Raw genomic sequence first — 23,131 nt, 5'->3', positions numbered from 1 at the left:
TTTTTGTTGACTACGTGTGAACATACCCTTAGGCTCTGTCAGGAAGGTCAAAAGTGGCTAAAGAGGGAAGGGGTTGATTTGCGATTTCTGAAGTCATATACTGCTCCTGTGGCATAGTTCTGAGTCTTGCTAATATTAAGATTTTTTGTTTGTTTTGGATATCCTCCAATTTTGCTATATTCTCCTTTAATTTGTCATTGAGATCTTATATTGTTGCACGGAATTATATTTTTCCAATTTTTCCTTAGTCTCATTGATGTGTAATTTAATTTGTTACAATTTATATCAGGATTCAGATCAAAGACTACAGTAAATCTCCATAATCTGTCATCTACAATAATTTGACTTTCTGAAGTCTTTGATTTGAATCCTGATATTAATAAAGATGATGCTGAATGCAAAGCCCTCATGATTAAACTGGAAAAACTTTTCACAAATGATTTATGGGTGGGACAACCAATGTTGATAAACAAGTGATACCTAGGAGGTCTACATATCAAAAATATTCCAACTTCTATTTATAGCAAACAATTTTTAGTGGAGTGAAATTTGATCCTCTCTGATTGCTCCATAAGATTAAAGAAAGTAATTATCTCCTATGAGAAGAATAAAATTAAAAGAAATTAAAATACACAAAGAGACTAAGGAACAATTGGAGAAATATAATTCCCTGCAACAATATCAAGATCTCAATGATAAATTAAAGGAGCTTATAGTCAAATTAGAAAGAAAAAAATCTAAATACAAGCGATACTCAGAGGACTATGTCACAGGAGAAGTACAGAGTATATGACTTAAAAAATAAATGCAAAATACCCAAATCAATTTTAAAACATCATGGTCGTAAGCGTTTTAACAGGAGTCGTGTAAGATCTGAGAATAATACTAGCTTCAGTTCTTCAAAATATGAGACCTCGGAGGTATCGGACATGGAGGGTGAATATGAACAAAAAGACTATAGCAGAAAGCATTCATAAAAAAAAGGAAAACATTTTTTTGGTTATGCAGCAGGAGAAACCAAAAAATTTAAACAAAGTAGATTCTGAAAATTCTATTGCCAATCAGGCAAAAAAACATCGGAGGTCAGGAAGGAAACATGAAAGGAAAAAACCAATATCCTTCGACACAGGAAAGATTAACCAGTACATAAACTGACACAAATTTTGTATTATCTTTTTCGATTGCCACAGGATGAATCCCTTATTTTAATAGATGCAGAAAAATACAATGTCCTCAATCTGTCTTCCTATCTTTCATCAATAGAATAAATGGAGGCACTTGCCAAAGGCTTGAATTTTGTCCCATCTAGACATTTTGATTTATTTAACACATTATTAGATGTGAACAAATTATCAAGACTCAGCTAAACTTCTAAAAACATTTTTTCAATCAAGGCACAGCCAATGATTTCGGTGATTGAAATTTTAGCGACAAGTGTTTGCTATTGATATCATTAGACTTTTAACATGATGGACAAATTTATTTTGATCCATAATATGGTCATCAGGAGATGTTTTATTCTATTAATTCGTCATCTGAAGTTTTAGATCATTTTTAAACAATGGTTGAAAAGGATCTGAAGAATCTCTAAGGCACGACGAGCAACAGAGTTTTAATGTTAATTAGTCGACTAGACAGATGAAGACAACTGAAATTTCCAAACGATTGATGCCTCTGGGTCTCCTGTGGCTGCGACAGAGTACATCCCCTTCTTTTCCTATTACTCAATTTTTCCCTCTTCTTTCTGGCATTGATGCGAAAAGCGATCCTAGAGTGCCAAGGGCTGAGAGAGTGTAGGACATACAATGGTGAGCCGTGAGGAAGGGTTGGACCACAGAAGAATTTTAATATTAAAACCTTCCATGGAGACCCAATGCAGAAGTGAGTTGGATGCACAGAGATAGAGCTAAGCTGACCCAATTGGGCTGCCTGATATTTGACTAGATGCGGTACTCCCAGGCAACCTGAGGGTCTGGGGGCAAATAGGGTGGACTAAGGAATTCTCTTAAATCTAAACTGCCCAAAAAAAATTTAGGTGCTGAGACTTATGTACGAAAATCACATCTAGGTACTAAGAGAGGGAGGGGCATATTAAAGAGTTATTGTACAGTATACACGTTAGAAATATCATTTTTATGGCGTATATTGTACCCAACCAAGATATTTGATATGACTTACCTTTCATAGCTGGAGCTACTTCACTAGGGTGGAATATGGAATTCCCAGAAATGAGAGTCGTAGTGGCCCATCTAAAATCGAAATTAAGCTTGAGTCACTTAACCATCTGAGCAGGAAAAGTTATATTGAAGGCCTCAGACTTACTACTATTCACTTGAAGGCCAAAGAGATGCCCAAAGATATCAAAAATCCTAAAAAGTTAGGGAGAGAAGTAAGCGGGGAAGTAATAAATATTAAAACATCACCCTGGCTTTTGCTATTAATCCATTGCTATTCCATTTGACTGTGCGCAAATAACAGCCTGTGCGGCTTAAATGTGTAAGCATTGTTTTGGAGTGCGAACATATTTTTTTTACATGAAACATTAAAGCATAGAATTTTATTTGAGAACGTGCGAGATTTGGTTTCACTTGCCGGAATCTCACAAAAAAAGATTCAGAAGTGTCAGGATTCTGAATACACATGACGTCCAGGCTGGATGGTCATGTGTATTCATTATCAGGACACTGTAGTAATGTTAGGGTTTGTGTATGTGGCTGCACATAGTGATATAACTATATCGCTAGTGCAGTGTAAATGAATGGAGAGGAGTGCATGATGCTGATTGGTCAGCGTCATACACTCCTCTGTACAACGCCCACTTGGTCGAAAGTAAAAGTACGCCCACTTGGGCATTAAGAAAGCTCATTAGCATAAACCAAAATCGCTCCTAACGTCGTGAAAAAAGATCGTTTTTTTAAATAAAAAGCATTACTGTCACCTACATTACAGCGCCCATCTCCTTATATAGGAGATAGGGCACTTATAATGTGGTGACAGAGCCTCTTTAAAGAGAACCTTTCACCTCCCCATACATGTGCAGCTGAGTGCAGCATGTAATGGGGAGGGCTGCACAAACCCTGGGGCACTTTACATTTGTTTTCTACCTACCTCCGTTATTTAGATATCGGTGCCGTTATATTCGGCGCCCGATATTTAAATAACCCCCTGAACTGTCAACGGGGTGTGTACTGGCAAATGGGCGTGTTACTATGGCTGCGACACTGTCCAATCAGATATGGACAGTGTTACATCAAGAGCAAGGAGAGTGCACGCTCTCACTCTCACTCTTCAGCAGTCAAGATGAGTCTTCTGCCAAACTGGCAAGGGGCGTGTCACTGCTACGGATATTGTAAGAGCTGTGGAGAGGAGCTTTCATCTTTTCAGCTCTTGCGAGAGATCAGTCTTGTACTCTGTCTGCCGAACTGGCAAGGGGGCGTGTCACTGCTACGGACAGTGTAAGAGCTGAGGAGCAGAGACACGCCCGTTTGCCAGTTCGGCAGACAATGTACAAGATTGATCCCTCGCAAGAACTGAAGAGATGAGAGCGCTCTCCTCTCCACAGCTCTTACACTGTCTGTAGCAGTGACACGCCCCCTTGCAAGTTCAGCAGAAGACTGATCTTGAAAGCTGAAGAGTGAGAGCGTACGCACGCACTCTCTCTCCTCTATCCTCGCTCTTGCTGTAACACTGTCCATATCTGATTTAGTAACACGCCCCCTTGCCAGAACACGCCCCGTTGACAGTTCAGGTGCTTATTTAAATATTGGGCGCCAAATATAACGGCACCGATATCTAAATAACGGAGGGAGGTAGAAAAAATGTACAGTGCCCCAGGGTTTGTGCAGCCCTCCCCATTACATGCTGCACTCAGGTGCACATGTATGGGGAGGTGAAAGGTTCTCTTTAATGGGAAAACACTGCATAAAACTGATGTGAAAAGGGATTTTAGGAATATTAGTCGACAGTAAACACAACTGTAGCAACCAGTGTCAGGCAGCTGCGGCCAAGGCTAAAAATATTATGGGATGCATCAAAAGGGGCATAAATGCACATGACCAGAACATAGTTCTACCAATTTACAAGTTTCTAGTCAGACCGCAAATAGAAAGTGTACAGTTTTAGGCACCAAAAGAAAGACAAAGTAGAGCTAGAGCGGGTTCAAAGGCAGGCAACCAAATTAATCAATGGAATAGATACAGTACCCAGAAAGATAATCAAAACTAGGGTTATTTCGTTTAGTAAAAAAGGTGGCTAAGGGGTGACCTAATAATTATATATAAATATATCAAAGGCAAATACAGGGATCTCTCTAAGGGCATGGCCAGACGTAGCGGAATTGCTCTGGAATTCCGCTGCGGACACTCCGCAGCGGAAATCCGCAACGGACACGTTTCTCCATTGCCTTCCACAGCTTTTTAGTAGGGTTCGTTTGCACGTTGCAGACAATTCCGCTGCGGAGCATAGGCTGCGGTGCGGAATTTGGTGTCCGCAGCATACAATGGTTGTTGCGGACGTGTGGCGGACTGGTTGCGGACTCATTGCGGAATTTCTCCATTGACTTCAATGGAGATACAAAATTCCGCAATGAAGTCCGCAGATGTTATGTAGATGTTATGTGTGCTGCGGTGCATATTGGTTTTACTAACATGACATTTCTTCATTCTGGCTGGACCTATGTATTTCTAGGTCTACAGCCAGACTGAGGAAGTCAATGGGGCTCCCGTAATTATGGGTGACTACGTGTGTGCACCCATAATTACGGGTGACTACGTGTGTGCACCCGTAATTACGGGAGCGTTGCTAGGCGACATCAGTAAATAGTCACTGTCCAGGGTGCTGAAAGAGTTAAGCGATCGGCAGTAACTGTTTCAGCACCCTGGACAGTGACTTCCGATCACAAGATACATCAACCTGTAAAAAAAATAGAAGTTCATACTTACCGATAACTCCCTGCTTCTTCCTCCAGTCCGGCTTCCCAGGATGACGTTTCAGTCTAAGTGACGGCTGCAGCCAATCACAGGCTGCAGCGGTCACATGGACTGCCGTGTCATCCAGGGAGGTCGGGCTGGATGCCGAAAGAGGGACGCGTCACCAAGGCAACGGCCGGTAAGTATGAAATTCTTGTACTTTCATTAGGGAAAGTGCTGTCCCTTCTCTCTATCCTGCACTGATAGAGAGAAGGGAAGTACTTTCACCTCAATACGAAACGGCTAGTCCGCATCAATTTAATGCCCATTTTGCAGACAGTTGCGGAAGAAATACGCCACGTCTGGGCATGCCCTAAGGATCTATTTATAACCAGAACTTTTACTATAACATATGTGCATCCACAACATCTAAAGGAGAGAAGGTTTCTACATCAACATAAAAGGGATTTCTTTACTGTAAGGCTGGATTCACACACAGCATTTTGCTCCATTTTTGTGAATGTTTTTTCATCAATTGTGACATCACAACATTGACCATAGTGACCTCAAAATAGTGACCATTGTGACCTCACAATAGCAACCATTGTGACCGACACAATAATGACCATTGTGACCACACAATAGCGACCATTGTGACCACACAATAGCGACCATTGTGACCACACAATAGCGACCATTGTGACATCACAATAGCGAACATTGTGACCTCACAATAGCGCCCATCGTGACATCACAATAGGGGCCATGGTGACACCACACTAGCGACCAATGTGACGTTACAATAGTGACCATTGTGACATTACAATAGCAACATCACAATAGAAACCATTCTGACATCACAATAGCGAATATTGTGACATTTAGTGTGGCCAGATGTTGCATCAAAGTTTATAGTGAAATATAAAATGCACTACATACAACTGCATTTCGGTTTGTGGCGGTTTGTGTTTTTTTTATGGTCAGTGATGGTTTTTCCTAAACACAGCATGGTCTTGGTGTGGCATTTTTTTCTGGCCTTTTTGCAATAGATATCTCTATTGGACTTCATAATCTCCAGAAAGAAAAGCATAAACAGGATGACACTAAATAAAAAATGCCCCAAAAAACACCAATAAAAGCATATGTTAAATTTTACAAAACGCTGGCGTTTTAACATGCATTTTTTCTTGCAATTTAAAAGGCCTAAGAGCAGTGAGACTATGGAACTCTCTGCAAGAGAAAGTTGTCATAGTTAATTCAGTGAAAGAGTTTTAATGAGCCTGTATGCCTTTCTTGAGTCTAAGGGTATGTTCACTCGGCCTATTTTCAGCCGTTTTTCAGGCCGTAAATGCCCAGAAAAACGGCTGAAAATATGGGGGCTGAACGCCTCCAAACATCTGCCCATTAATTTCAATGGGAAAAACGGCGTTCCATTCCCACGGGGAGTTTTTTTTACGCTTTTATCGCCCTGTAAAAAAGAAGTGCATGTCACTTCTTGAGCCATTTTTGGAGCCATTTTTGATTGTCTCAATAGCTCCAAAAACGGCCGTAAAAAACATCAAAAAAATGCTTGATGCATAAAAAAATGGCTGAAAATCAGAGGCTGTTTTCCCTTGAAAACAGCTCCGTATTTTACAGCCGATTTTCGTTTGCCGTGTTTTCAGGCATATTTCTGGGCGTAAAGGACGCTCCGTAAAAAGAAGTAGCATGTCACTCCTTGAGGCGTTTTTTGGAGCTGATTTTCCAATGAACACTATGAAAACGCCTCAAAAAACACACCAAAAGAAGCCCCAAAAGAAGCTTCAAATTAAGGGTATGTTCAAATGGCAAACGAAAAACGGCCGAAAAATACAGAGTTGTCTTCAAGGGAAAACAACCTCTGATTTTAAGATGTTTTTAAAGCATCAAGCGTTTTTTGATGCGTTTTTTACGGACATTTTTTGGAGCTATTTTTCTATTGAGACATTGCAAAACGTCTCCAAAAACGGCCCAATAAGTATCATGCACTTCTCTACTTGCGGCGTTTTTATGCGCCGTTTTTTCAAACGGGCATGTAAAAAACGCCCCGTCGGAACGAAACGCGTTTTTTTCCATTGAAATCAATGGCCAGATGTTTGGAGGCATTGAGCTTCCATTTTTTCAGCCATTTTTTGGGAGTTTACAGCCTGAAAAACGGCTGAAAATAAGCAGTGTGAACATACCCTTAAAGAAGCTTCATTTTTAGCTTCAAAAACGGATGAAAATCAGAGGCTGTTTTCCCTTGAAAGCAGCTCGGTATTTTACATTCGTTTTTACTTTAGCGTGTGAACATAGCCTAATAACATTACAAGTTGTTGATCCAGGGATTTATTCTGATTGCCATATTTGGAGTTAGGGAGGATTTTATGCCCTAAAATGAAAACGTTTTTGCCTTCCTCTGGACCAACATTGCAGGAGAATAGGCTGAAATGGATGGACTTATGTCTTCTTTTAGCCTTAAATACTTTGTTACTTTATGTTAAAGTTAAACATTTATACATTTAGGAGTCATACGTGAATATTTAAACTTTTGGGTTTAATGTAACAATATGTAGGAATGATGAGTCTGGAATAAATGATGGAGTAAATAATGTGATAGATTTTGCTTGAATCCTCACAATGTTATATTTTACTCACACAATAAGGAGCAATACAATATATATAGTATGTTAAAAGCTTTTTATTGCGAAGTGCTCCCCAATACAACAAACAGCATCAGTAGTGTACACTTAAAAAGGTCTCAACAGAGCTTTGTAGGAAATACAAGATAAACATAAGCGATATACAGCATAATGAATATCTACACCCAGGCGATAATATGAAGGAACATGTTTGGATATTGATTCGAATCTTGGGAATAATAAACATACCTGTAGTTATCTGTTTGTGGCTCAGGGGTTGTCTGAATAAATACGGAATAAAAACTAATTTAGGTTGGCCTTCGAAAGGTTTCTTGAGTGTTAGCTTACAAACAATGACTAGAAAGTATTAACATGGGAAAGCCCACTTGTTCAGTTAGACAACCTAATTCTATAGTCTAGTTACATTATCGTTTCATCTTGACGTTTTTGTTGCTTAATTTTCAATTTCTTTACAAAATTTCTAAACCTAATTATACACATTTCAAGTGTAACGTTCTTTGGTGTTATCATGGACAATTTTTGAAAAACAAAAAATTGTGCGTCAAATTCTAACTACGTTAATAAAGTGAGAGAAATATTTTTGTGAAACAAGTGCGGCTAAAAGATTGGAACTGAATTTTGGAATTTATGCAGTAGTTTACATTTTAGCTTATAACCTATAAAGGACTGCCGTGCAAAACGCATACCCAATAACTATTTGATATAGGCAGGAAAATGGCACTTGCTATATTTGTAAATACGCAGTAAATAAAGTCTATCAAGAACATCACCTTTTAATAAATATCTTCACTTTTATATTCTATATACAAGTACTTTACAGCTACATGAGAGCATGACACTGGCTTCTTGGTGAAAATATGATCCTGGAGACCAATTGCAAGTAAATTATTGCAGTCAGATGCATTGTGGTTGTGTTAAATGAGGTGACATGTAAAAATAAATAACTCTCTCCAGTCTTGGTTTGCTATTCTAAGTAATGTAAAACTATTTACGGTAGTACTGTCTTCCAATAAATGATCCATCATTTTCCTTCTACTTTCAGCTGAAGATTCTTCTATGTGAAAAAAACACATCTCGTTCAGTTTTGTCATCCCATTAGTAGTGGCTACTTGTCCTAATGTCCTCTAAATAAAGAGGAGGGTCAATGCTAGTTTCTTCTATCCTCTAAATGTGTTAATGGACATCCAGTATACCACACAAATGGCATAAAATCTTATCACAGGAACATCGTGATGTTTCCACTCAGGAAATCCGTTCTACTTCTTTTTGTTCGCTATTGAGAGTGTCTTTTTCCGTTCCATCCCTTTTCATTCCAGTATACTATAAACAAAATCGTAATGCTTCTAGAGATAAAATGTAGTGTTACAAGCAAAGTGGTTTTAAAAGACATGCTGTGCCTTGCAAGTATATCCGACTTTTCGAATAGGATCTGCATTGCCCTTCAGGGTGATGGACAGTGCTGAAGTCAGATCAGCAAGTCATATACAACCACTGGAGCAGGAAACTGCTGATTCGAGATTCGACTCATGGAATGTAATAAGGCAGTTTGTATCGACAGGCAAGTTTTAGCACCCAAAAACAGAGAACCAGTAAACATAATGTAGATAAAACAAATCACTGAAAAATAATACTGACGTTGCAACATATGAACACCTAAACAATAGTTGTATTTGCTATATCTGAATAACCTACTCGGGTGAAGGTGGTAAAAATAGTCTCTGGTTATTTTTATGGGAGAAGAGCACAAAAATTCACGTGCAAAACTGGTGAGGGGGCCACTGAACAAAGTACACAATGACCAGGGACAATCGGCATATCTTCTCTTGTATGTGAATCTTTGGTGTTTTTCATCAGTAACTTCAAGTTAAACAGAAAGCAAAGAATGGTCGGAGAAATAAGTGAGTGAAGAAGTGAACCAGCACTTTGCACTTGTTTTATAAAGCAGAATTCACTAATGTGTCCTTTTGTTCCAGTCCTTTATTACTTAACTTCATCTTTCTATTGAAGAGGGCTGCAAAGAACGTCTTCTATCAAAAGGCCTTTCATTTTTTCTTGAGCTTCTCACTGAAGAATGAGTACTTGTTGAGTTGATGTTAGTAGCTGCCAATGGCATGGAAGGTACTAAAGGGGATTTATGCACATGGATGTTGCTACTTCGCGTTGTTGGAGGTGGTGGAACAGCGAGGAGCTTTAGTGCCTTGCTGGCTGCTAGGTGGGATCTTCTCGATGTGGAGTCTGATACCTTTGGTTTATTTTCTTGAGAAGACACAATGCCAAGATCTGCATTATTTTCAATGGAGGAAAGAATACTCAAAATACTTTTTGTCTCAGAATCAGTTTCCTCAGTACCAGGTGCTAAAGATGTTGGCATCATCCCACTCCTTGATAAGCTGGATTCATAAGTGAGTTCATCCTCAGTTTCAGCTGCTTCGGTGAGGAATGAAGGTGACTGAGTGCTACGTTTGCTACAGGATTCACAGCAAAGTTTGTTGTACCCGGGTATTGAGCAGTACCGTGCAAGGACTTCCATTTGACAAAATATAGACTTATCTCCTAGACATGGTTCATCTGAAAGTCAACAAAACAACAATCAATGAAATATTTAAGCAGGATATAAACTAAGGCTTGTTTATACGTTTGTATTTGCGGCATACCTTCCTTTTTTTTATTTTTTTTAAAGCGATTGGATAACAGTAAAGTATAAGAGGAATACCTTAATTTTTTCTTTTATTTTAAATTGTTTTCCTACCTCCCTCTGCTGGGTTTCAATCCTGTTTCCCTAACAAAAATATACAGAGGTAACACAGACATTAAATGCAGCTACTGCATAAGGCCTACGGCTAACTAGGCTCTGTTTACATCTGCGTTGGAGCCTCTGTAGCAGATTGTGTAAAATTTGATGGGAAAAAAAGTGCTATTATTCCCATCGAAACAAAGGACACCACAAAGGAACCTGATGGACCCTATAAGTCAATGGAGTCAGTCGAGCTCTGGTGGTCTCTGTTGTGCAATGAATCGGAAACCACAACGCAGTGCCCATTACAAACAGAAACCACAACACAGATGTGGACAGAGCCTTACTCACTGTGGCCTTCAAGAATGAAATTGGAAATATTTCATATAACCATTATCCTACCAAAGGCCACTTTTGCATAGAAGTATTTTGGTCCGTATTTTGCTTCAGTAGGGGATCCAAAACACAGAAGAGGTACAAATCTTCACTTGACACTTTTTTTGTGTAGGTTCCAATAATTGCTGAAGCAAAATACTGACCCAAATACTGCGGTGTAAAAGTGGCCTAACCTGCAGGAATTCTTAAAGGGAAACTGTCACGTTAAATATGCTGTCTGATCTGTGTGTAGCAAGCATGTTATAGAGCAGGAGAGGCAGAGCAGATTATTTTACAATTTTGCAGGTAAAGGTTCAGTATAAGGGTATGTGCACACACACTAATTACGTCCGTAATTGACGGACGTATTTCGGCCGCAAGTAGTGGACCGAACAAAGTGCAGGGAGCCGGGCTCCTAGCATCATACTTATGTACGATGCTAGGAGTCCCTGCTACTCCGTGGAACTGCTGTCCCGTACTGAAAACATGATTACAGTACGGGACAGTTGTCCTGCAGAGAGGCAGGGACTCCTAGCATCGTACATAACTATGATGCTAGGAGCCCGGCTCCCTGCACTGTGTTCGGTCCGGGACTTGCGGCCAAAATACGTCCGTCAATTACGGACGTAATTAGTGTGTGTGCACATACCCTAACAGTGATTGACAGCCTTCCCTGTTAGAGTGTGCACACTTAAATAACTGTCAATCACTGAGTAGCACCGCCCACTGGACTCTTAAGCCCATGGAGAGCAGGGATTTTAATAACAAAAATTATAAGTTATACTGAATCCTTTCCTACAAAACTATATATTAATCTATTCAGCTCCTATGGCTCTATGACATGCTGCCTGCAACTTAACAGGTTCCTTTCAGAATCATATTTCTGCACAGATGTGGTTACCTTCAAGACAAAGTATATAGTGTTGATGGGTGTGAATTAGTGTGAATAGATTCAGGTAAACTCTTGTAGTTTGCAAGCCTCTTTCAAATATGACAGATGGTGCTAAGCCACACTGAATATTAGAAGTGAAAATACCTATTAACAATATGACTGAGTAATGCGTTTTTTTACCTTAGTAACTGCCCGTGGTATGGTTTTCACTGAAGTGCCAAGTTCTAGTAATGCTAGGTGCCCTTAGTGCATAATAGTAACTGTAACTGCAAACAGTTCGGGAGACACATGCTGAAGGGAGCCTGAGAGTCACACTAAACACTGATATGCAGAGTAAATATATAAACTGATTCAAGTATTTTTTTAAATGTAAAACCTTTCAAATATACTTAACTGTCCATTCTAATACAACGTCTTTAAGTACTGATGTGAACTATTCCCTCCATAAGCTATCACCTATCCACAGGATAGGTGATAACGGTCTCATCACTGGGCCCCCCATTAATCGTGAGAACAGGGGTGACAAACCTCAAGCGCAGTAAGGAGGACATTGAGTGGAGCAACGGTCAAGCATGTGCGCTGACATTACATTCAAAGTCTACGGAAATGAAGGAAACAGTTAGTACATCGCTCGGATGTTTCCGTCAGTCCCATAGACATTGAATGGGGCGGTGGGCACATGTATAGGTGATAATTCTCCATTTTGGGACAACACCTTTAAACCCTTTACGACTGCCATATGGCTATATACGTTCTAACTGCCGATGCCCCGTGCAGTTAGCACGTGTATAAACGTTGACAGCCTGGAACGGGTTTAATGAGTGCAGTGCTGCTTCAGTGTGAGCAGCACTGCACTCTCATGTCGGCCAGGGATTTGAGAGCCCCAGAATACAGCCCCCACTGTAGATAGTGCCACCCACAACCCCCTGTAGGCAGCGCAAAACCCTCTGTAGATAGCGCCACCTAAGCTCCCTCCAGAATCGGAATCCTCGGCTAGCGCTCTGGCTGAGGATTCCCCTCCTAGAGTGAGCCCCCGCCGTCTCTCCATCCCACAAAACCCACTGTAGATAGTGCCACCCCCCTGCAGATAGCAACCCCCCGCTGTAGATAGCATCGCACCCCCCACTGTAGATAGCGCCACCTGAACTGAGTCTAGGAGCAGAATCCCGGATGTCAGATCACACTGGCTGGGGATTCCGCTTCTAGACAGAGCCCCTGACGTCACTGTCCATTTGAACAGTGAGGTTAGTGGCTCTCTCTAGGAGCGGAATCCCCGGCCGACACTCTGGCCGGGGATTCCGCTACTGGAGAAGCCCCTGGTGTCACTATCCATATATGGACAATGACGTCAGCTGCTCTCTCTAGGAGCATAATCCCCAGTGTCAGATTGCTCTGTGCCAGGGATTCGGTCACTGGAGAAGGCCCTGGTGTCACTATCCATGTATGGACAGTGACATCAGGGGCTACTCCTGGAGCGGAATCCCCGCTCTGGCAGGGGATTCCGCTTTTAGAGTTAACCCCTGACGTTACTGTCCATATACGGACAGAGACATCAGGGGTTTCCTGTAGGAGCGTAATCTTCGGCGAGAGGGATTCCGCTCCTACAGGGAGCTACAGTGATGCTATTTACAGGAAGGGGGTGTCCCGTTTACTGGGGGTGGCGCTATCTGCAGCGGGGATATTGCTAAATACTGGGGGGATGTTGCTATCTACAGGGGGTGGCGCTATTTACAGGAGGTGTGGTGCTATCTACAGGGGGGTGCTATTTACAGGGGTTAAGGCACTATCTACATGGGTACTGTGGCATTATATTGGCACTATCTACAGGGGAGACTGTGGCGCTATCTACATGGGCACTGTGTGTAGCACTATGTGGGCATTATCTACAGGGAGAACTGTGGCACTATTTACAGTGGGCACTATCTATGTGGGCACTGGCGCTATCTATGTGGGTAATGTGGCACTATCTACAGTGGTAAATCACTGTCAGTAATTCTCAGCTTCCGTTAGTTTCCCCAACACGAATAGTTAAGATTATTTTCACTGAGTCGTTTAGGGGATATATAACTTGGCAGTCAACACTTCACTGCCAATGTTTGTATCGTAGATATGTCATCTTATATAAGATAAATTATACAATATATCAAGAATATGTCTCTAGTGCTTTTGTACTTTGCATTGACCCAAAATAAATTAATCTAGTGTGGTAGGTAATGATGCTAAAAAAATTAACATATCACATATATTCATGTCCAGTTTGTATCTTAGTAGCTATCTATATTTATTTGTTTTTGTATATGTTTGTAAACTGGACATAGAATATCAGAGATATAGGTGGGGCCCAATAACCACACCTATAGAGTTCTGCCCAGGGTAAATAAATTCAATCCAAGTCCAGCACATCCAAGTTAGGTGCAAGGAATATTGTTCAAGTGCTAAGACCCTTTATTCCTGTCCTACCCACTATTAGCCCTACGCGTTTCTTTGCTATCTATTTCTGCCACAAATCTTCAGGGGCCTGCAGCTATCAATCTATTAGATCTTCTAGCATTCTAGAAGTCTAAGTGTACAATGCACTGAATGCAACAAATCATGCTACAACGTGGACATAGTAGGCTAGCCACTGTTGGTGGCCAAACACTCCATCTTATACATGTGCATATTGAACCAATGGAAAGGGCCCAGCACGTAATGCAATCTCACCCACGTAGGAGGGGGCGTGTCCAGGTCAACCAATCATAGTGCGTCGTAGTACCGCCTCCCCTGAGATGACGATTGGTATCTACAGTGGTATTGTGTCACTATCTACATGGGCACTGTGGTGTTTTCAGGGGGTTGGGACAAAAAACCCTAACAAATAAAATTCATTCATTTTTTTAATGTCCATGAAAAACGGATGGCAAATGGCGATTAAAAACGGTCAAATGGCTAGGAAATATTTAAATTTTGAGACACATTGATGTAAAACAGCCATGAAAAACTGACAGTTGATTCGTTGTTTACTGCAATTTTCACGGTCGTGTGTATATAGCCCTCTTCACTTTCCCCTCACAACGATCCAGGGTGACGGATAGAGAAGAGGACTAATTGTTACAGAGCTCTACAGTGTATGTATAGATAGATAGATAGATAGATAGATAGATAGATAGATAGATAGATAGATAGATAGATAGATAGATAGATAGATAGATAGATAGATAGATAGAATTTTTTTATTTTTAGTGATTTGTCTGCTCAATAAAAAATAAAAACACTGAATTAATTAAACGAATCTAGAAAATGAAAGCCTCATAAGTCTTGTAAGATAACAAAGTAAAAAGAGTTGTGATATTCAAAGTGGTTCCAAAGATATTATCGTTTAAAGAAGTGCACATCAAAAATGGAAAATTTGACCTGGACACAGGGACATCAATGACCCTTGGTCATGAAAGGGTTAAAGATGGTTTTGGCAATAATAGCCATGCAACTATCTTTACTAATTCTGAAATAAATAACACTTTATTAAAAGTACTATTTCCTCCATTTACTGTATCAACCTGTTTTAAACAGGTCCTGTCACTGTTTTTACTGCAAAATTCCCCAAAAATGTTTCAATGCACGCTATTGGATTTAAAAATGAAGCATAGACCTATATATTTTTGCAAAGAAAAGTGGTCTCTCAGACAAGACATCTAGCCAACAGTCCCTCCCCAACCATCAACATTCCCACAAGGATGTAACATGAGATTTTAGCTATCTTGTCTGTTTTTTTGTAATAGATAATTGAGCCGCAATCTGTATAAGAAAAACTTAAAGTAGTCATACGCATTAAATAAACGAAAGGCCCTTTTACACCGGCCGATAAGCGGTCGGTGCAGCGAGTGCCGATCAACGAGACATTGTTGATCGGTGCTCGTTTGCGCCTGTCACAGCTATGGATGGGGACGAGCAATCGTTACTCTGATCGCTCGTCCCCATCCATTATTATCATGTCGCCAGCGCGTCTCCCTCTTTACACAGGGAGATGTGCTGCTGACAACGATAATTTTTCACTTTTCAATTGTTCATCTGCTGATCGTTCCCCTGTTTAAACAGGGCAAATATCACCAACGAGCGTTATATTAGCGCTTGTCTGCCCGATAATTGTACTGTGTAAAACCTCCTCTAGTATACAGGCAGAATCACTCGGTACTAAACACAAGATAATATTCCTGCAGGAATTTCTAGCCAATAGACTTTTGAATATTTATTTTATATTATTATTACATTAGTTTCTTGGATTTGGGCATTCTTAAAGTAAATCTGTCAGTAGTTTTGTGCTCTCAAAACTTCTGACAGTACTATATACAGAATCGGGAGAGTAACAGACCTATACCTGTGGTGCAAGTTACATGAACGAGAAATCTACTTTTTAATGTCCCCGCTGCGATCGCAAGTGCCACAGGGGTGGCCGCTTCTTGTTCAGTGCTCCGGGCCCTCTTCACTGAACGCTGCTAGCTCCTTCTCTATGCTCTGAGTGACGGTTTTATGAACCAATCCGGAGAGCGCAAGAGTCGCCACGCAGAGCATTTGCCGGGGACATTAAAATGTAGATTTATTTAGCAACGTGCATGATCAACACCACAGGCATGGTTACTCTGCTTTCTCCGTCCTGTTTATAGCGCTATCAGCATTTTTGAGGGGTTTAACATTGCTGACCGATTCCCTTTAATTTAACGCTTATTTCCTTATGGAGTTTTACCAGCCTGTAATTTGAAGCTGTTACAAGAAGAGCCCTATCTATTGCCTATGTTGCTATGGTCAATCCCATATAATCTTTTATTCTATATGACTACATTATGACTGAACTGCTGAAGACTACGCCAGTCTAATAGTCCTGTAATGAGCAGCCCTCTGCGAACTACATCATTATAGAGGGTGTTAGGAGTGACTGATGTACAGGTTGTAAGAATTTCCCTTTTCTGATAAATGACAAGTCTTATATTTTTAATAAAAGGACAAGGAATTGCGAGAAGCTATGACAAGGCAACATGAAACTTGACTGCCATCTAGCGTTCTTTTATGATAAAGAAATGAGTCCAATATATGTCAAAGAGAAGTTTAGAAGACAAATAAAAAACTTTTCACCAAAATAAAATGAAGTCACATATCTAAAATGCGTCAGCAGATATCAGCACTAGACTGATAACTAATCTCAATATAGTCTCAATATAGCGCGAAACAGGCTGTAACCTGCCATGCTATCTGCTACGTCCTCCCTTGAATGCTTTTAACTTTTTGCTGGATGCCACAATAAAATAAAGACATATTACCATACCGGTGAGTGCCGTCATTTCACTTTCCTTACTACTCTCTATACAAGAGATTGCTCCTACTGTTTATTACTGAGCACCACCCAAGGTTTTTATAAGAACTCCTGTTCCACTTGTTCTACATATCCGTTTCCCTGCCTCAAAGATTGACTAGTAGTGCCAACTTCTTTCTAGCCATGATATTTATATACTACTGGAGTATGTAATAATGAGCAAGTTCTGAGGCTTCTGATGATACAGAGATGACCAACGCTGTTACATGTGAGTTGCCACTGACTGCGGGGACACTGTGTATGGCACCTAATGAGGGTCATTGTGGCCGATATTGTTTGAGGACACTAGTGGACACTGTTTTGGGAGCATTGTGGTTGTCATGGTAAGGAGGCATTTGTGTCTGACACTGCTATGGGGGCACTGTGGCTAGCACTACTTGTGGGGCACAAAGCACCTATAAGATTAAACCACATTTGGAAGTAATACACCTCAGCTTCTGCAAGACTTCGTTTTGTAGAAGAAGAGAGTGCATGTTGTTCCATTAGTGGTTAACATGAACCCCTTGTTTCTTCTTTATAATAAGGTTCTGTAGCCCCTCAGATGTGTATTATAAGGAATAATATACCACAAAGTATAAATTATTAAGAATATTAGAAGTCAACCTAAAAAACAAATAGATTAGAAGTTACCTCAGATTGTCACCATGGCATTGGCCTGAGACCTTTTCTACCTTTTACAAAGTTTGCTTTTCTAGTGAATGTTAAACTTTACATTAAAGCCTTGGGCTTGCTTACCATAAAGTAGCCAATGTGACTATTATAGAGACCCATCTTCTTCCACTGGTTTGTATGAATCTGTGCAACGCTCCCCCTGTCCACAGGATCTTCACTCTTAGATAAGAAGGGAAGGGGAACTGGCCTAAACTTTATGAAATCCTTCCCTTACAGTTCCCCAATAAAATGAACCAGGACTGGGACGGGGTTGAATCTCTCGCTCGTCCTACTGAACTTATGCAATAAAGAATTTGCTTGTAAAGGATCTGCCAGGCACAGCGGGGTTAACGCCCATAGGTAATCAGTCGGCACCTGAGTCTATGTCTCTGAGACTGACTCCAGCTTCCACCACTGGCAGGCTTAGGAGTGGGAGAGCCTATCACAGCCTGGCCAGACTCAGCTAGCTCCCGCCCTCTGTCTATTTATACCTGCCTTTCCTGTTCCTCCAGTGCTTGTGATTCTTCTCGTGTGTTTCCTGGCCCAGCTACAGCTCCTGACTATTTGATCCTGCTCCATACTGACCCTGGCTTACTGACTACTCTCCTGCTCTGCGTTTGGTACCTCGTACACTCCTGGTTTGACTCGGCTCGTTCACCTCTCTTGTTGCTCACGGTGTTGCCGTGGGCAACTGCCCCATTTCCCTTGGCTTTGTGTACCCTTGTCTGTTTGTCTCGTGCACTTGCTGAGCGTAGGGACCGCCGCCCAGTTGTACCCCGTCGCCTGGGGCGGGTCGTTGCAAGTAGGCAGGGACAGAGTGGCGGGTAGATTAAGGCTCACTTGTCCGTTTCCCTACCCCTATCATTACATAATCACAAGCCCGTTACCTAGTCTACCCTGGTCCCTGTCTCTACTATGGACCCCCTTGAGACCCTGGCCCAGCAAATGCAGGGTCTCTCCCTACAGGTCCAGGCCCTGGCTCAGAGGGTCAACCAGCCTGACACTACCATGGTAGTGCCCCTCACCTCACCCCTTGAACCCCACCTCAAGTTGCCTGACCGGTTCTCAGGGGACCGGAGGACTTTTCTCTCCTTTCGGGAGAGTTGTAGGCTTTACTTTCGTTTAAAGCCTCACTCCTCAGGTTCTGAGAGCCAGCGGGTGGGTATAATTATGTCCCGGCTCCAGGAAGGGCCCCAAGAGTGGGCCTTCTCCTTGGCTCCTGACGCCCCTGAACTTTCCTCCGTTGATCGTTTATTTTCTGCTCTCGGACTCATTTATGACGAGACTGACAGGACTGCCTTTGCCGAGAGTCAGCTGGTGACCTTACGTCAGGGTAAGAGACCTGTTGAGGAGTATTGTTCTGACTTTAGGAAGTGGTGCGTAGCTTCTCGGTGGAATGACCCTGCCTTAAGGTGCCAGTTTAGGTTGGGTCTGTCGAACGCCCTGAAAGACCTGCTAGTTAGCTATCCCTCTTCTGACTCCCTAGACCAGGTTATGGCTTTAGCAGTACGACTTGACCGACGTCTCAGGGAACGACAACTTGAACGTTTTTGTGTTTTCCCCTCTGACTCCCCCATGATGCCTCCCGAGGTCCCGTTGCTTCGCTCTACCACGGAAGACTCGGAGGTACCTATGCAACTCGGGGCCTCCGTGTCCCCCCGACAACGTAGAGAGTTCCGCAGGAAGAATGGTCTCTGCTTCTATTGTGAGGATGACAAGCATCAAGTGAACACCTGTCCTAGGCGTAAGAATAAGCAGCCGGAAAACTTCCGCGCCTAAGTGAGAATCGGGGAGGTCACTTGGGCGCACAGGTATTTCCCGTAAATATGATACGTAATAAGATCTTGCTTCCCTTTCAGGTCTCTTTTGGTGGTAGGTCTGCTACCGGCAGTGCCCTCGTGGATTCAGGGTCTTCTACTAATATCAGGTCTGTGGAATTTGCTATGTCTCTAGCTATGCCTTTGATTGATTTGCCTAAACCTGTCCTGGTAGTGGGTATCGACTCCACTCCTCTTGCTAATGGTTATTTTACACAGCATACCCCTGTTTTTGAACTCCTTGTTGGCTCCATGCATTTGGAGCAGTGCTCTGTACTGTTGATGCAGGGATTATCGTCCGATTTGGTTTTAGGCCTTCCCTGGTTGCAGTTGCATAATCCCACGTTTGACTGGAATACTAGGGAGCTTACCAAATGGTTTAATGAATGTTTGACGTCATGTTTTGCTGTTAATTCTATTTTTCCCCCTGAGGTGGTGAACACGCTACCTGAGTTTGTGCAGGACTTCGCTGATGTTTTCTCTAAGGAGGCCTCCGAAGTGTTGAAAGAAATTGGTAGAGTAGACCTCCAATTTATATTATAAGTTGTTAAATTTATCCCTCCATGCTCTGGTGTACACCACCTATTAAATCATGAAAAATGTAGGTATAGGGAGAGAGGAGGAAAGGTAGAGCATGGTGGACAATGTCGCCTTCAATTTTTTATTGATACCGACTAGTGTAGTAGGAGAAGGATTATACTGTGCAATGTCCCCTCTATTGCCACATTGTGTGGTATTTTGATTAAATTATTGCACAGTGTGATTACAGCTTTAAACAAATTCCACTGGGTAGGGAGCTTGTTGGCTCTACTACTCAGGTGGAAATAAACGAGGTGGTGCTGCAAGGGTTATTTTTGTATCTGTAAGATACCTTGCATATGCACACTACAGGAGGTTGTGTTCAAACTCTATGAGCAACTGCCTGATCATTGACTACCTTTTAAGCGTTGCCGCCCCAAACTTTTGGTGAGTAGCAGCGCAAAAGGATTACAATTTTTGTGTCAATGAACAGTTAATTAGTCTTCAGATTGTGTTGTATTTGTTCTGTTACCAGCGTTGCTGTTCCATTCCTGGCTCAAGCAGCAGCTCGGCCAGCAACGCGGACAGAAAGCAATCTATCTCAGTGAGCAGCTAGCTGGTCACCGAGTGCGTTTTGTGTTCTCAGCGTTGCCGCTGCGGTTCTTAATTATGCGGCAATGCAGAGAGACAAACTGCCTGTTGTGTTTTATTTAGTGTTCTCAGCGTTGCCGCTGCGATACACAATTCGGCGGCAATACAGAGACAGCAGCGTACGCTGTGTTTAGGCAAACAGACAGCCTGCCTGTTAGCAGTGAAAACTACTGGTTCGTGCAGTTGTAAGGATTGCTGCCTGTTTCAGAGTATTGGCTGTGAGTGCCGTGACGTCATGGGCACTCAGCAACACACTGGTCTCAAGTGTCGCCACTACGTCCGTTCCCTCCAGCTGTCTGGAGCGGACTTGAATTCGGCAGGATTAGTTAATTATTATGCATGGCTCCAATCTTGCCCTGTGTAATCTGTAATCTTTCTCTACTGTCAGGGTCGGTATGTCCCGACGTACGTTTCACTGAACTGAGTCAGCTTCTTCCTCATAGAGAATACGATTGCGCTATAGAATTGGTACCAGGAGCTAAGCTCCCTAAGGGTAGGATATTTAATCTTTCTTGTCCCGAACGTGAAGCCATGAGAGAGTATATACAGGAATGCCTGGCCAAGGGTTACATTCGCCCCTCTACTTCTCCGGTAGGTGCTGGCTTCTTCTTCGTAGGGAAGAAGGATGGTGGTCTTAGGCCATGCATTGACTACCGTAACTTGAATAAGGTCACTGTAAGGAACCAGTATCCCCTTCCTTTGATTCCTGATCTCTTTAATCAGGTTCAGGGGGCCCAATGGTTCTCTAAGTTTGATCTACGGGGGGCGTATAACCTTATCCGCATCAAAGAGGGGGGTGAGTGGAAGACTGCGTTTAACACGCCCGAAGGTCATTTCGAATACCTCGTCATGCCCTTTGGGTTGTGTAATGCTCCTGCGGTCTTCCAGAATTTCATAAATTAAATTTTAAGGGATTACCTGGGGGTTTTTCTTGTAGTGTACCTTGATGACATACTGGTGTTTTCCAAGGACCTGTCCTCCCACATTGAGGATGTCAGGAAGGTGCTCCAGGTCCTTCGGGAAAACAAATTGTTTGCGAAAACCGAAAAATGTGTTTGGGGTACAGGAGATACCATTTTTGGGTCAAATCCTCACTCCTCATGAATTCCGCATGGACCCCGCCAAGGTCCAGGCTGTGGCGGAATGGGTCCAACCTGCCTCCCTGAAGGCGTTACAGTGTTTCTTGGGGTTCGCTAATTATTACAGGAGATTTATTGCTAACTTCTCGGTCATCGCTAAGCCTCTTACGGACCTCACTCGCAAAGGTGCTGATCTCCTCCACTGGCCTCCTGAGGCTGTCCAGGCTTTTGAGGTCCTTAAGAAGTGCTTTATCTCGGCCCCGGTGCTGGTTCAGCCCAACCAAATGGAGCCATTTATCGTGGAAGTTGACGCATCCGAGGTGGGAGTTGGGGCTGTCTTGTCCCAGGGTACCAGGTCCCTCACCCATCTCCGTCCCTGTGCCTACTTCTCCAGGAAGTTTTCGCCCACTGAGAGTAACTATGATATTGGCAACCGCGAACTCTTAGCCATTAAATGGGCATTTGAAGAGTGGCGCCACTTCCTGGAGGGGGCTAGGCACCAGGTAACGGTCCTTACCGACCACAAGAATCTGGTTTTCCTAGAATCTGCCCGGAAGCTAAACCCGAGACAAGCTCGATGGGCGCTATTTTTTACCAGATTCAACTTTTTGGTTACCTATAGGGCTGGGTCTAAAAATATTAAGGCCGATGCACTGTCGCGTAGCTTCATGGCCAGCCCCCCTTCGGAGGAAGATCCTGCTTGTATTTTGCCTCCTGGTATAATCATTTCTTCTATTGATTCTGATTTAGTCTCAGAAATCGCTGCTGATCAAGGTTCAGCTCCCGGGAACCTTCCTGAGGACAAGCTGTTTTTTCCCCTGCAATTCCGGCTAAGGGTACTTAGGGAAAACCATGACTCCGTACTATCTGGTCATCCAGGCGTCCTGGGTACCAAACACCTCATTGCCAGAAACTATTGGTGGCCTGGGTTGCCTAAAGACGTTAAGGCCTACGTCGCCGCTTGTGAGGTTTGTGCTAGGTCCAAGACTCCCAGGTCCCGACCAGCGGGCTTACTATGTTCTTTGCCCATTCCCCAGAGACCTTGGACCCATATCTCCATGGATTTTATCACCGATTTGCCTCCATCTCAAGGCAAGTCGGTGGTGTGGGTTGTAGTAGACCGCTTCAGTAAGATGTGCCACTTTGTGCCCCTCAAGAAACTACCCAATGCCAAGACGTTAGCTACCTTGTTTGTCAAACACATCCTGCGTCTCCATGGGGTCCCTGTCAATATTGTTTCGGACAGAGGGGTACAATTTGTTTCATTGTTTTGGAGAGCCTTCTGTAAAAAGTTGGAGATTGATCTGTTATTCTCCTCTGCCTTCCATCCTGAAACTAATGGCCAAACTGAGAGGACTAATCAATCTCTAGAACAATATTTAAGGTGTTTTATCTCTGACTGTCAATATGATTGGGTCTCATTCATTCCCCTCGCCGAATTTTCCCTCAATAACTGGGTCAGTAACTCGTCAGGGGTCTCCCCCTTTTTCTGTAATTTTGGG

General features: G+C 42.5%; 1 protein-coding gene across 1 annotated transcript in view; it reads right to left on the bottom strand.

The window, feature by feature from the left end:
- Positions 1-7,605: 7,605 nt before the first annotated feature.
- The window catches only part of ADAMTS3 (ADAM metallopeptidase with thrombospondin type 1 motif 3), a 228,624-nt gene continuing 213,098 nt past the window's right edge, over positions 7,606-23,131 (bottom strand). Inside the window, exon 22 of the mRNA XM_075860687.1 lies at positions 7,606-10,135. Within this exon, the coding sequence (XP_075716802.1) occupies positions 9,558-10,135 (578 nt within the window). The 3' untranslated portion in view covers positions 7,606-9,557. The remainder of the gene's footprint in view (positions 10,136-23,131) is intronic.

Source organism: Rhinoderma darwinii, chromosome 1, assembly GCF_050947455.1.
Source record: "Rhinoderma darwinii isolate aRhiDar2 chromosome 1, aRhiDar2.hap1, whole genome shotgun sequence".
NCBI lineage: Eukaryota > Metazoa > Chordata > Amphibia > Anura > Rhinodermatidae > Rhinoderma > Rhinoderma darwinii.
This window is presented reverse-complemented; position numbering and strand designations above follow the sequence as displayed.